Here is a 17,154-nt window from a genome sequence, read left to right on the forward strand (position 1 = left end):
TTTCCCTAAGTTTGGATTAGTGGGCTTTATTACCCGCCGGGCCTTAATACCCACACTTACCTTATACTTCAAACAAGCTTCTCTAACGAAATTCAACTATAACTACGTAGAAATATTTGTTTAAATTACAATGCAGTTATTCTCTTGCGAGATAATAAGGTTTTTAAAAGATTTTGGCGTAAATATAATTAATTATAAGAGAGAAAAATATTATCTATGTACGAGCAAGCCACGAAATAATGAAAAAGTTGAAAAAACGATTAATTGCGAGTTCTTAATTTTTCTGTACATACCTAATGCATTGCGTAAAATAATAATAAGGGGAAAGGTGAATTGTAAAAAATTTCAAACTGATGCTTGTTGAACTTGGTTCAAAACGATAGCGATCTGATGTCGGCACCTGAACTCGATCTGATGTCGACATTAAGACTCTACTCTGAAGTATTTAGAATTAAGTAAAAGCTCCAAAACTAAATAAACCAAACTGAATAACTGCAAACAAATAAATGCCTAAAAATAATCATATATGTTCCATTAATATCAGGAAAAGTGTTTACAAGTCTATAATCGTATAAATTAAAAAAAAAATGAAGCAGATTTAGCATAATTTTGACGTAACGTTACTTCAATAATGCTAAATTACCCAACTTTTTTTTTTAATTACTAGAATAATGGTATTATGGAGTAAAATAGAAAAAATACATTCAATTTTTGGACCTTCTCATAATGGCTGATTTTTGAACGATAGTTAAAACATTATTCGACAGTTTGACGACTCAAGTATTTTGGTAAGCAAAACCGCCCTTTGACCAATGCTCATTTCTGCATTGCCTGGTTTTCTTCGAAAATGGCTCTGAATCACTAATTTTTTAATCTAAAAATTTATAAAAACAAAAACAAAACGTTAACGTTAAGAAACGTTTTTTTATATCACAACAAAATAAATTGGCTACCAAATTTTAAACGTCTTCTACACACGAATAAATACAATTCCCGAAGTAAAATATTTTTTTTTAATGAACTTATGTGGCTTTTAATTTTATTTTCTAAAATCAGCTTTAATATTCAAGTAAATATTTTTGAAAAACGCCAATTTTATATGGAACGACCTTTAAACAATTATTAATGCACAACTCGTCAATAAACTTCATAAAAATCCATTAGCAAAATTTAACTATTTAAAAAAATATATATAATCACTTGGTTAAAAAAAAAAAAAAAAAAATTAGTCGCAACAGTCAATACAAATTGAAATAAATTTATTATTTGTTTATTACAAATAAATAATGATTTAAATATCTATAGTTTAGCCTGAGTTGAAAGCAGCATATAATTATCCTCCATCGCACGAGCAATTGATTCACCTAAATCTCCTGCATTTGTATTTGGGTGGCTATTGTAGGCAGATACTACGTATATAAACTTCGTCTCCATAGGATTGTAGCATACACCATACCCGTCTGGAACAACAGGACCAAAACCTAGACCTGCTTCATGCGATGTAGGAACCTAAATAAAATAAAACAAATAATAAAAATATATATTGAAATAACAACAAATTATGCCTATCAATAAAATAACTTTTATTTTGTATAAAATTATAGAAAGTAGTTGTACCCACTGGGCACGTATAATACATATAATACATTATTTAATACGTTTAAAGCACGTACTAAATCGTATTAATACTTTTTAATACGTTTAAAACACGTGCCCAAATGTTTTCAGTTGTACTGTAGAATAGTTCTGTAAAAAAGAGGTTATCAAAATTTATAGGTATAATGAAAAACAATACTTTTAAACATTTGCTGTACTTTACGGTACCCACACCTTAAATCTTTATATAACAAATTTATATAATAATATAAAAGTTGTTATTTTGGTACCAAACAACAGTGTATAAAAATAACATTTTTTATATATAAAATTTAAAAATCAGTCAAGCATGACATATGTGAATTTTATGACTAAAAGTAATTTAGCTGTTTGTAAATAATTTGTATGGGATGAGTAAGACCAGACAGCAATGTGTAAATTGCTGAACTGTAAGAAGATTTTGAATTAAAATTAATGATGGTTTAACAAAAGATTGCACATATTTTGTCAGTACATAATAGGGTTGAGCTTTTACCGAAAATTTACCGGTAAATCGGTAAAATTGTTTTACCGATTTACCGGTAAAATGATGTCGGTAAATTTTGGCAAATATTGTTTTTTTAATAACGTTGAAGGATGTTTGAAAATGTTTTAGAATGCTTGAAATGGCTCAACCAATAAATTAAAAATTTAATCAAAAATTTAATTTTCATTTTCCTGTCAACAAAGCTGTTGTTTGTTATGCTTGAAAAGTGATTTTGTTGGTTTAGTTTTGTCTAAACACTTTAAGAAAAACGTTTTTACTTTCTTGTGACTTATTTATCAATCAATGTATTTTGGAAAACGATATTACATCCACGGTCATTTACAAATAGTTATAAAACTAATATTAAGTAAATACCTATAAGTTGATATAAAAAAATATTTTTTAACACAAATAATAATAAAAATGATGAACAATGAATTAATAATAATGATAACACTATAATCATAAAAAATAATATATTGAGTATAATATTTATAAATTTACACTAAATAAAACCAATTAACTAAAATAAACAGAAAGAATTAAATAGTTTTAAATACTTAACATATATAAAAAGTAAAATAAAGAACAAGTACATCCGAGGAGATTTTTTAGATACAAAAAATTATAATAAACAACAAAAAAAAAACAAAAAAAAATAAAGAAAAACTAGACTGAATATAAAAAATAAAAATAATAATAATACTAACAACTATAATCAATACTACTAGAATACAACTGTTACCATAATAATCCAAAAAACTTAAAATAAACACGTCACACTCTAATATAAAATAATTAAAATCTCCAACTAACAGATAAAAATAGATTAGGTGGGTAAAAATGTATAGGAAAAGTCAACAAACGAGAAAATCAGGAACATTAAAACACAATACAAACACACACACACACAAAACAAAACATATATCATAATATTAAAAAACATAAAAATAGGGACAAATCACAGAAAAAATAAAATTACACAACATTTAAACATAGAAATAAATTTTAAAAAGTATATATTTTTGTTACATCTTCGACTTTTCGAATTTATAAAAACGTTCCATATTTTTCTTAACTTTGTTTAGCGTTTAACTTCTTTTTTTTTTTTCACACATTTTAATTTAAAGATATCTTTTTGTTGTATTTGATTGACATTTTTTTTTCCTTTGGCTTAATTTTGTTAATGCTTTCATTCATTTTTTAATATATATATATATATTTTTCTTTTTTACTTTTAATAGTTTTTGTTTTTTTCTAGATGATTTTTTTTTCTTTCTTTTTCACCGTTACAAAAAAGCGACCGCCATTTGCGATGTCATTGCAAAGTCTTCATCATTCATATTTATTGTAGTCTTTATCACTAACTACTGTGGTCTTTATTTGATTTGCGTTTTGGCAAAATGTCGGACGCTTGGAAACACTACAACCTTAAACAAAGGGAAAACAGTTACTTGCAAAATTTGTGGAAATAAAAGTCAATACACAAGTTCCACAACTGGAATGTGGTATCACTTAGACAAGAAACATGGAATCAAAAAGGAAACACAGGAAAAAGTGACACCAAAAGCTGCATCACAATCAAAAAGGCCTAAGATTTCAACTTTTTTTCAAAAGCAATCAATTGAAGAAGTGATTTCAAGACTTACAGCACTGGATGGATTTAGTTTCAATGCCATTGTTAACAGCTCTTTCATTCGATCTGCAATGTCTGAAAAAGGTTATGATTTCCCAAAAAATCATTTCCCACAAAAATTCATTGGAGAATGAGTGACGACTTACTTGATACACTTTGTTATCTCAAAGCTTATTTTTTATCCAAAAATAAATCTCAAAACTAACATTAATGTGTTTTATTTACTTATTACTGCATTTTATGGTCTTCTATTTATGCCTTTTTATTTTTTACCGATTTTACCAGTAAATTTTGATTTTTTTACCGTTTTACCTGTAAATTTAAAAGTCGGTAAAAGCTCAACCCTAGTACATAATAGGAAGGGAAGATAAAACACTAACTGCTATACTTGCCCACCTAATTGCACCTGATGGTTTTTCATTTAATGCGATTTGCTTTTCAACAAATTTACGTACTGTCAAATTTGTCAATGTCAGTAAACGCAATTCTAATCATGTGGTAAAGTACAGCAATAGCACAGTCTGAATAACACAAAAACCTTGTGACTAAAATGATTGATCCAGCTTATGGAAAAAGTTGCTGGTTACTTATTAATATTATGTTTTCGCCCAAAGCCTTTAACTTGTAGTAACTGATGTTTTTTATAAAAAGAGGAATATCGCAACAAACCAATCCAGAAAGAAGATCATGAAAATATAAAACCTTAAAGTGAACTAGCTGAAATTCATTATGGGCAAATCATTAAAAAAGTATGCAAAGTAATAATAATGTATAGACAATCACCTACCAATTAAGACTTACAAAAATATGTAATAAAATATATTTTTGTAACAAAATATAAAAGCTGAATTTGGAAATTAACTGTCTTAAATATTTGACAGGAAAATGAGGCAGAGCAACCTTACACTAATGTTTACACAAGTTTAAAAAGTAAAAAAATTGTATAGAAAAAGTGTTAATTGATATGTACTCAGTCCAAGTTAATTCTATAGCTTTGCCAAATGATAAAGTTGCAATATTTTTCAAAATTATTACATCTTTAGTTCACATTAAAGCAACAGTTGAACCACTTTGTTACCAGGATTCTAACCTGTTTACAGTCAACATTGCTATTAATTTTATACTTACAAATTTAAAAAATGCTGACAATAACACAAGCAAGAACATGCATACAACTTTAGTGGTTTGTATCCACTAATGCTGAACTGATATATTAGGACATCTGCAATATATGTGTAACGGTCGAAACTGTGTTTAAGTACAGAAAGAAATTTTAGAGTGCCTTCATTTGAATGTTAAAAACGTTTGGTTAAATTGCTATAAAAATTAAATGCCTTTAATCCATAATCTAGTAGGAACATCAGGTAAGTCTAATACACTGGATTTGACTTAAGAACCTGAAAAGGCAGTTGAATCTGTAAGTAATACTTTGAGCATTGAAGAGGAACTTGGTTTGTTGTTAATGAAGGGCAATCACCGATGCAAACAGTTAGATGAGACATCAAAAATCCAAAAAGAAATTACGCTATTTAAAAATGGTGAGTATTAAGAAAGATTTTATTCATTTCCAATGACTATGAAACTGACAAGTGTTGGGGCTTAACATTTTCTTCTGCTGAAATACTCAGTAAAAAAAGACCTTAATCTTCTCATAAAACACATTTTATTGTAAAAAATCCAGAAACTTGTATAGAAAATTGAAAGACAGAAATATTAGAACAGTACTCAAATACAAATGTGTTTCTTCATTATCTGAATATCCAAGGCAACAACTAAGTCAATAATGATTATTATACTTTTTTCCTATACTCTGTTGTGAAAAATAAAAACTTTGTAAGATTCTTAACAAAAAAATTTTATATTATTTCTTAAGAACTTTTGAAGATTTGTTGGCTAACCTTGGCCAACAAATCTTCAAAACCTTCAATGCAGAAGTCAAATTAACTGTTAAAATTCTGCTTGACCTTCAATCCAGAAGTCAAATTAAATACCATTATTTCATTGTATTAAAAACATTATCTAAAATTAGGCTGTTCAAAATCCAACTTCAGAAACTAAATCACAGATATAATTTTGAGTAGATTTCTTTATAAATAAATTTTTTTTATAAAAGACATTCTTCAATAAATTTGCTTCTACTACTTGGTCCTTTGCAATATTGTTGTAATATAAAATACACAATTTACATAAACATGTCTCAGGTATCTTTGAAACTTTGAACCTATTTTTACATAGCAATTATTACAAGAAATAAAAATATTTATTATTAAAAAAAAAATCACATAAATCTGTGGTAAACCAAAGTAAAACAAACATTTATCTATAGTTTATAAAAAAAAAGGTCACTTATCTATACCTGACTGGTTGAGAGACGAAAATGCATAGCGTATTTGTAAGATGTATCACGAAACAATTCAGGTAAAGACATTCCTGAAGTTAGAGCAGTCATTTTTAATCCTAACATATGTCGATCAATAGCTTGAAAATTAAGAGCCTAAATTAGAATATCAAAGTATACAACATAAAATAATCAAAATTAACATAAAAACTTAAAAACCTTATGGTTAATTTTTACCTCATTGGTATATTGCACATGCGCTTTTATGGCTTGCAAAAATAACTCATGCTTTACTGTTGCCTAAAAATAATTTAATAGTTAAAAACATCCAAACAATTTTTTTGTAACATTTTTTAAACAAAATTTGCATAATATAGATACATTTATGCTGTTGTTATCCATTGCTCTTGCATATCTAGCTGCAGCAGGTGTTGCTGAACGTATTGTTTCTGTTCTTCCTTTAGCAAACTTTCGAATAGAGGCAGTTTCATATGTTGGAGGGTGGTAGTTGTGTAATCTGTTGAAAGAACCCTTATCTAAATTTTTGAATGTTCCAAAGAAAGCTTGTACATTCATTTTCACATTTTAATTTTCATATAATACTTTATTTTCAATATCCATTTAACATAAATAATGTAAATAACTAAGTACTAAAAAGGATGCGTACTTTCAAATAAGGGGGATAAGCAAAGCAAGAGCAAAAAAATAATATAAATTTTTTTAGTAGCAGCATTAACATTAAAGGTTTGTTTTAGATTTTTTAATAATTATCATGAGTCAGAAAAGTTTAAAAAAAGTTGAATGTTTAGGTTAGTTAAACTTGTAGAAGAAATGTTTATGTTAGTTGAACTTGTCGAAGAGAGAATAACTAGCACTTTACAAAAATGCAATTGCATATAAAGCAAAAAAGTTTTGGATAAATTTTACTACTACTCTATCATCTCCATGTTGAGATTATGGAATAAAAAATATAAAAGCTTCTTTCATATAAAAGTAATGTGGAATTTAAAGGAATAGAACAGAATAATAGAAATAATTGTTTGTTAAAAACTAATGTAACTGGAATAAAAAGATTAATGAGCATCTAATAAAAAAATAAATTAAAATTAAATTCAGAAGAATATAATATTAATATGCATTTAATATTATAATAGATTATATAAAAAAAAGCGTAACAATTTTTTGACATTTTTATAAATAAAACTTTATAAAAATATGCAAATAAATATATTTATTTAGGGCACACAAATAACATATAAAAAACATTACCAAACAACAAACAGTGTATAAAAAACATTGTCCCGTAGGATACAGTAAAAAAATTTTCTTATACAATCTAAGGAAATGTAAAATCTAATTTTGAATAAGGGTTTCTTAAAAATTTTTGGCCAACCTGATGCTGACTAAAATAAGTTTAATATCAGCAATTGATTGCTTAATTTTTTATAATATAATAAATCAAATCAAATTTATTCTGAATAAAGATCTATCAAATTTATTCTGAATAAAGGATATTTACAAATAGTAATGATACTAATCTCAAGTAAACACCTACCAAATTTAATTATAATAAATAGTGATAATAGAAAGAAAAGTAAAGTCAGATAAAAGGTGATAATTGTAAGAAAAGGAAAAATAATAGTAACTGTAAAAGTTATATAACGATGTTAACCACAAAAATAATACCAACAACAATAATATAAATAATAACTATAAATTAAAATAATTTCAGTAATAATAACAGGTTAATAATAATATTAGTAATAATATAAAAATAACATTAATAATAACAGATATTATAATAATATAAATTAAATACAAATTAAATTGATATTAATAATAATAAAATATGTATGACAGTAGTAATTATTAGGAATATATATATATAATGATATAAAACAATAATAATAAGGAACAACACTAGTATTTATAAAAATTTAACAATAATAATAGTAATAATAATAATAAAAGTTATTGTTACAAAAAATGTATAACATATATAAATATATATATATATATATATATATATATATATATATATATATATACATATATATATATATATATATATATATATATATATATATATATATATATACTATATATATATATATATATATATATATATATATATATATATATATATATATATATATATATATATATATATATATATATATATACATATGTATACGCACACATGAACACATACATACATTTATAAATACATACACTCATACATTTATATATATATATATATATATATATATATATATATATATATATATATATATATATATATATATATATATATATATACATATATATATATATATATATATATATATACAATGTATATATATGTATATATATGTATATATATGTATATAAATGTATATTAAACATATATTTACATAATGTATATTATACATATATATACATATTATACAATGTATATATATGTATATTATACATATATATATACATACATACTTATATATATACATACACATACATATATACACATACATACATACATACACACACACACACACACACACACACACACACACACACACACACACACATATATATACATATACATACACACACATAGATATATACACATACACATACATACACACACATACATATATATATATGCATACACACATACATATATATATACACATATAGACACACACACATATATATATACACATACTTACACACACACATATACACATACATTTGCACACATACATGTATATACATGCACACACACAAGCATATACATATACACACATACATACACACATACATGCATACACACATATGCATATACATATATATATATACACACACACACATACACACAAAAAAAAAACACACACACATATACACATATAAATATATATATATACATACATACATATATATATATTCATATACATATATACATATATATACATACGCACATACATACACACACATACACATGCATACATATACACATATACATATATACACATATACATACATACATATACACACACACATACACATAAACACACACACATACACATATACATATAAACACACATATACATACAACATACATACCCATATACACATACATAAATACATACACATACATACATATATACATACATACATATACACACTTACACACTCACTCATATACATATATATATACAAATAGACACATACCTACATACATATGTACACACACATATACACATGCATATATATATATACATACACATATACATACACACATATAGAATAATGTTATAATGATAATTATATCACATATAACAATACAAAAGAAATAACTATAATGACCCACAATAATTCCAACATTTTACAAACAGTATCTCTCTAAAAGAAAAAGTATGAAGACGGGTTTTAAATTGTGTAATAGAGTTTAGGAATTCAAGGTGAAGAGGTAATTTATTCCAAGACTTTACGCATTGGTTTGTGATTGATTTATGACTGTACTTAACTGAAGAATGATTTTGGATAGATAATTTAAGGTTACTACAAGATCGAAGATAGTAGCGAGAACATTTTATAGTGGTAAAGAAATTACAAAATGAGGGAGGGAGGTTTACTTGCTTGCTATTCCAGACAAATATACAATTTAATAAATGAACAAGATCACACAATTTCAGAATTTTGGATAGAAAGTATAGGATATTAGAATTAGAGCGATATTGTTGAAAGTATATTATTTTTAATGCCTTGTTTTGCAGATTAGATATTCTTAAAAAAGCTTTTGTCTGGCTTTGTCCCCAAACCTGACGAGCATATCGTAAATGTGATCCAAAAATAGCATGGTATATGTTGAGCAGAGTTTCATGGTTGACATAAGGTCGAACTTTGGATAGCATCCCATTAGATCTAGACAGTTTCAGTGCTAAGTCTTTAAAGTGAGAGGAAAAGGATAGATTCGAGTCAATTTTGATTCCAAGATATTTTCAAGAAATTACAGGAAAGATTTTTTGGCCACTTATGTTAGTTAAACTTGTAGAAGAAATGTACTTATATAATATACCTAATATAATTATTTATTTATAATCCTTTTACTCTGACTGTTCCTAAGTGTTCCAAAAATCTAGTTTTTTTCCTTAAACATCAGGTCTTTGGAATTCACTTCTTGTTTTCGTGATTCATACAACTTGCAAGCTTTTAAGTTGTCTGTTAATCGTTATCTTACTTTATAAATTTTATCTTTTTTATTCCAGTAACTTCCAACTCTAATAGTGGTTGCTTGCAGCCTTGTTTGTACAAGGAAGTGCTGCTACATCAACTAACTTATAGCCTGCTGTTTCAAGGAAGTGCTGCTATATCAATTTTGGTTAGGGTAAACAATCTATCATTAAAAAAAAAACTTTATTCAAGTTTCTCTGTTCTGGTTTATTAGCATTTAACTTAAAACAACAGTTTATGGAAGAAACTTTTTGACTACCATGCAGGAGTATATATATATATATATATATATATATATATATATATATATATATATATATATATATATATATATATATATATATATATACTTGTTTCTCCGCGCAGCGGCCTTGTTTGTCAAGGTTCGTGTTTCGGAGTTATAGAGTTGAGAGAGGGTTATAACCACAATTAAGTAGCCTCCTCATCTGTAGTGGCCTTCTGGGCCTTGGGGAGGTGAAATAACAAAAAAAAAAAAAATATATATATATATATATATATATATATATATATATATATATATATATATATATATATATATATATATATATATATATATATATATATATATATATAGTTTATCACTTGCTTTTCTCTACTGTTTTTTCAATTTTTTTAATACCTTTTATATTTACTCTTATCAGCATGTCCCACCATGTCAGACTTTTCATTCTCATTTTCATCTCATTTCCTAAACTATGTAACCATCTGAGTTTCATTGTCTAAATTTATATTATAATTTGATAAAAAGAACACCTAGACATCATTCTCACATAAAAGCATTTTATGAGGAAGTCTATTAGTTTAACTTAACTTCAATAAAAGTTCTTCTTTTACCATCACTTTAGTTCTTCTCAATGGAACATTTTTGACTTTTTACTAAAAGAGCTTTGATTCTATAAAAATTGATTACTCCCCAATAATTTTCAATCAAGTAGTCTATAGAAAACCTACTTTGAAATTTATTTTTACATAATATACATTTCCCTAAACTTATATTTTAGTTTATCAAAAACATATTAATGGGTCTATTTTCCAGGTATCGATGCTTGTTCAGACCATGTTAATATATGTTTAATATATTATAAGTGTCCAATATAAGTGCTCAAAAAATATGAGAACTATTTTTTTTCCAATTTGTAAAACATATTTACTTAAAGTATAGTTTATTATTTATCTAACTGAATTTTTTTTAATATCAAAACTTTAAAATAAATCATATAAAATAAAAATTAATGATTTAAAATTCAATAAATAAACTTACTTTTTTTCTTACATCACTTATATTTTGCATTTACAAAAAGCAAACTCACCTGAAATATGCAAGCTGTAGACTAACTTGAAAAAAAGCATCAGGACTCAACTTATATCTTTTTGGTAGATCTTTGCCAAATAAATCAAAGTGAAAAACACGTGTTTCTAAGTCTCCTGTCATTCTATAATGATGAAAATTTAAAACCACTAAAAAATTAAACATTAATTGTATTTAAAATATTAAATTTGTTTTAAATACTAACTGGTCAACGTGCTCCTTTGCTAACTCAATTCTATCAACTATGTCACTGTTTAAATTCCATTTAAACTTCTGAGGGATGGATTTTTTGTTTGAAACAGTACTTTCCAAAACAGAAGATGTATTTATACTCCTTAGGTGATAAAAACAAATTATAATAAAAATAATACAAAAAATTAAATGATCACCTTACTATAGTAATAAAAAATTTATAAAAATAACAAGTAAACATAGAAATAACAATTTATATTTAAAAAAAAAAGTTATTTCTTAATTAACATACATTTTGTCTAGTTAAATTAGATGAATAACAATTTATCAAAATAAATTGTTATTTATCTAATTTAACTAGACAAAATGTATGTTAATTAAGATATAACTTTTTTTTTACTCAAAAAACTTAGCTAAATCTCATATTAAGACAGTAAAGAAGAGACAATTATTAAATTCAACTATAAAACACACAACAAAATATAATTAGGTGATATACATATCTAAAACATGATTGCATAGAGCCATAACAGGAGGACCTTCAGCCCCAGAATGTTCATAACAAAGACCAACCATTCCATTTCTGTTTACAATAAACTATTGATAAAAAAAGAAAAACAAATGATTATAAACAATATGTTAAAATTAATGCACTAAAGCAGTTTTAGTTAAGGTTTTTCTTTTAAACAAAATTAAAACATCAGCTTAAAAGATATTCTTCTGATAGCTAATTAATCACACTAAAATAGCTCAATTTATTTTATCAAATAAAGACAATATGTTTTTTTATTGACATTTTATTTTATTGTTAAAAAGTATGCAAGCTAGTATAAGACTTTAACCCATCTGTTGTAATACATGCAGCTTAATTAGAGTTCTTAGTCCAAAGCTGAGTCTTTCTCTCCTCATTTACAATTCCATCATATATCTATTAAGTTTTTTATAAAACATAAATTTGGTTTAACTTTATGTCTACTTCTCTCGAATTCGGTTTTGTATATGATTTACTGAAAATGAATCTCTTTGGATTATTAGAGCCAGATTTTTTACCAGAATTAATTTGCTGGACACTTTTGGATTGTAAAAAAGTTAAAGTTCAATAAAAAAAAGATTCGATTCTAGTTCCTTAACATTAAGATAAACTTATAAATAAATCAAACCTGACAAATCTTATCGAACCATCTATTCATACTATTTTCATGAGAACCTCCTCCATGTATCATTTGACCAATCAAATTTGGAAACTCATACTTGTACTGAGTAGCTGCAACAGGTACTGGTTGGTCAAGACAAATCAAACAAATAGATTTGACAATACAATCAACATTTTCTTTGTTAATTGTGTCTAAAAAAAAAAATTTAAACAGCATTTTTGTGCTTCAACATGCAGCCTATTATTAATTTCAAGCATTGAAAATTAAAAGTTTTTAATTTTCAATGCAAGAAATTATCATTTAAATCAAATTTTTACTATTTAAAATAAGTTTTTAAAGTTTTATTTAAATAACTTTTTCATAAGTAAAGTACCTGATATTAACCTTTTCCAGGTTTGAGCCCAAGTATTTCGATCTTGGGTAGTGAGAACACCCACTGAGCACTCATCTTTTTTATTTGACATACTGACAATGTGGAACAGCTGATCTGCTAGATAATCTTCATTTAAAGGGTTTCCATTATCATCATAAACATCTAACTTAAAAAACTAAAAAAAATCATTTATAATAAGGTCACTTATTTGAGTGGTTCAAAAATACAAAAATTTGTATTTTATATATAAACAATTTGTATATATACTGAGTATATACAAATTATATATATATATATATATATATATATATATATATATATATATATATATATATATATATATATATATATATATATGTGTGTGTGTGTGTGGGGGGGGCGGGGCGGGGGGAAGCGGGGTATTAAGCCACATGTCATCGTGTACACTGAAAACATGCTGAAATAAATTTTATCTAAACAGCCATCTTGTTCTTACAAATTTTAACACCAATCAGGCTGCATTTATAAGAGTATAGAAAGTTGCCTTACAGCACATTATTGAAATTTTTAGTCAATGAGTTGATTCCATGAAAGCATCCATGAGCCACAAATCACTAAAGACTGATTCCAACTTTGAGTGCTATTTTTTTTTTGGGCTGGCAGGAAGAAAATGATCGTTATAACTGAGAAAAAACAAAACTCCATTATATTAAGTTTATTGAGGACATGTAAAGCAACTGCAAGTACCTTAGCACCTACTGCCACTGCAAGCACTTCAGCCACAGTGGCTAGTACCACAATTTCACTGAAAAAGATGACATTGCCTATAACCACATCTCTTCCAGTGAAGGATTTTTCTCTACAATGCCTGATACCATAAGTGAGAAATACTGGCAGGGGTGGTCAAGACTGTAATGATTTTGATATGGTGAGAACCTAACCAGTGAAGAAATTCCTTCGTTTTCAAGTTCCTTTTGAAGATAATGACACTCCATGTCACAAATGTTCATGAACAGGCAGAACAAACTGGATTCCTTGTGATCTCTGTGATACATGGTACCACACAGTCTATGTAGGACTGCACTGCTCTCCTCAAGACATGCATAAGAAGGAATGGCTTTGCACTATATGTGCACACTATATGTAACATCTACAGTATTGGCCATTAATAACAATCCACCATGATTTTTTTGATATTATTCGACTTTGATTGATAATAAATCAATGGTTGTTTGACTCATTTCAAATATAAAAAGTGTAAATTGATGAGTATCATATTTTCTTTTAAATAAATATAGATATTCATAAAAGTATCAATTGATGCGCTAATCATCTGGGTTTTTTTAACACTTACCTCATAATCTAAAATAATTATAATGGCCAAAATTAACTATCCACTTTATTATTTCAAAATTGCGTTTGTCTTTGAGTAAAACTTTGAAGTTATTTGCAAATTAATAATTATTGTTAGAGTTTTTTTTTTAAATTGTTATAAATATTTAAAAAGTTTGTGTAAATGAAATATAAAATTTAGCATCTAATTAGCAACTACAACATTTCAGCAATAAAAAAATCAAAATGACTGGAAAAACTATTGATAATATGACAAAATGTAAAATCATAGCTATGAATGAACAAAACATCTCAATGAGAAAAATTGCGAAACATTTAAACACAACACATCCAACTGTTAGCAGAATTAACTGTAATCAACCGATATCATGAATACAATACAATTGAAAATATTCCGCGTCCTGGAAGACCCAGCATTTCAAATGAAAGAAATGAACCTTCACTTATTCGCATAGTGAAAAAAAAAACAATTAGAAGAGTACTACAAAAACATAATTACATGTGGCGAGCTGCTTGCAAAAAACCCCGTCTATCAAAAAAACATCAGAAAGCAAGGAAAAACTGGTGCTTAGCTCATAAAATTTGGTCTAAGAGCATGTGGCACAACGTTCTTTTCAGCGATGAAATGAACATTGAGGTTGATTCAAGAAAAAACTGAGTAATGCTGATGAAAGAATGCGCCCAGATTGTTCTATGTATAGAAAAAAACAAGCTAGTGGCAGTATAGGCATCTGGGCCTGCATGAACTATGAAGGTGTCGGTTGCTTTAAACTGTTTGATGGCAGGCTTGATTCTCAAAGACATTTAGACATATTGGATAATTATTTGATGCCTTCTATTGACATTTTCTGAAAAGACATGGGAATTATCTTCCAACAAGATAATGCTCCATGTCATACTGCTAAGATTTGCAAGCAATGGTTTGAAGAAAACAACATTAAAGTCATGTCTTGGCCTGCCAATAGTCCAGATCTCAATTGCATAGAGAATTTGTGGTCTTGGTTAGACCACAAACTTGGTAAAATTGAAATAAAAGATTCGGACCAGCTGAAAGAAGAAGTAACAAAATTACTAAATAATGTTCCAAAAGATATTACTAAGAGTTTAGTAAATTCCATGTCGAAACGGATCAATGAATGCTTAAAAAGCTAAAGAATTGTCAAATAAAATATTAATTTTTTTTTTCTTCATTTTTTGTGTATTATAATTTTTTTTTGTTTATTTAGTTAGTTAATTTTGTTGATGTGGTTTGTTTATTTTGGCCACATTTTTTTTTTGATACATATGAACACTGGTTTTCATTTCAATATTTCAGTTTTTAATTTTTTTAATTTGTTCTTACTTTGTAATAAATTTATATAGTAATTATTTGATTTATTTGAATAAAAAAAAATTGAAGAAAAAATCTCTTTTAGTTTTTAAAATATGTAATTTCAAACTTATATCCATACTACAATAACATGATGGAATGTTATTAATGGCCAATACTGTATGTGTCAAATAACAAAAAAAATGTTATTTGACACATACAGTAAAATGTTAAAAAATTTTATAATATAAAATAATTTATATTAAATGCATTTTTTTTTTGCAAATCTTTATATTATAATGTGCATGTGCCAAAAAAAGTTGTAAAAACTATTTTTACGTAACTATTTTATAATCTAATAAGTTATAATCTGTTATGTTTTTACATTTTTAAAGTCTTTTTCTAGTATTTTATTAGTCATTTGCTAGTCATTTATACAAGAATACAGCTGGAGCTTAATGCACAATGTGAGTGGGGCTATGTATGTATTTATACATATATATGCATATATGTATATAAGGGGGTTGACTTTTTCAAAACTATACTTGGGTATAGTCCCAAAATATGACATTCTACATTAGATTACCGATTTTAAAAGTTCTATTGACTCAAGTTATAAAAACGTCCCCCGTAACTAGAAAAATATGTTTTTGTTTGAGAAATACATAAAAATCGACAAATTAGCAGATAAATAACAATTTATTTTGACAAAATAACCTTCAGTTAAACAAGATACAATTTAAAAGTTGTTTTGCAAAATAAATCTGTAGTTCATTTTGTCTATATCTCTGGCATGAATTTCTTGCATAACTTTTATGGCTCTTTCAGCACAAATATTGGATCTCTGAATTCCTTGTATTCTGCTAGGCTCCTGTGACATGGAGTGTCATTATCTTTAAATGGAGTGTAATTATCTTCAGCCATAAAGACCTTAAAATCTTTTTAAGGTTTTTATGGCTGAAGTTGAAGTTATTGCTTGTTCTAAATTTTTAAAATCATGTTCTGAGTATTGCATGTCAAAAAACCATATATCAGACCAAGTTGATGCAATGAAGTTGCAAATCAAGCGCAATTGATTATTATCTGATTCAGTTAAAATAAAAGCCAGAAGTGCATAGATTGTACTTAAATTCCA

The 17,154-nt window shown here is 26.3% G+C and overlaps 1 protein-coding gene across 1 annotated transcript in view; it reads right to left on the minus strand.

The window, feature by feature from the left end:
• Window positions 1-1,244: 1,244 nt before the first annotated feature.
• The window catches only part of LOC100209993 (carnitine O-acetyltransferase), a 25,813-nt gene continuing 9,903 nt past the window's right edge, over window positions 1,245-17,154 (minus strand). Inside the window, exons 5-13 of the mRNA XM_065791441.1 lie at window positions 13,379-13,553; window positions 13,012-13,196; window positions 12,351-12,448; window positions 11,865-11,993; window positions 11,661-11,783; window positions 6,478-6,613; window positions 6,334-6,396; window positions 6,115-6,252; window positions 1,245-1,509 (exon numbers count right to left, since the gene is read on the minus strand). Coding sequence (XP_065647513.1) covers window positions 1,300-1,509; window positions 6,115-6,252; window positions 6,334-6,396; window positions 6,478-6,613; window positions 11,661-11,783; window positions 11,865-11,993; window positions 12,351-12,448; window positions 13,012-13,196; window positions 13,379-13,553 — 1,257 coding nt within the window. The 3' untranslated portion in view covers window positions 1,245-1,299. The remainder of the gene's footprint in view (window positions 1,510-6,114; window positions 6,253-6,333; window positions 6,397-6,477; window positions 6,614-11,660; window positions 11,784-11,864; window positions 11,994-12,350; window positions 12,449-13,011; window positions 13,197-13,378; window positions 13,554-17,154) is intronic.

This window comes from Hydra vulgaris, chromosome 02 (assembly GCF_038396675.1).
Source record: "Hydra vulgaris chromosome 02, alternate assembly HydraT2T_AEP".
Classification (NCBI taxonomy): Eukaryota; Metazoa; Cnidaria; class Hydrozoa; order Anthoathecata; family Hydridae; genus Hydra; species Hydra vulgaris.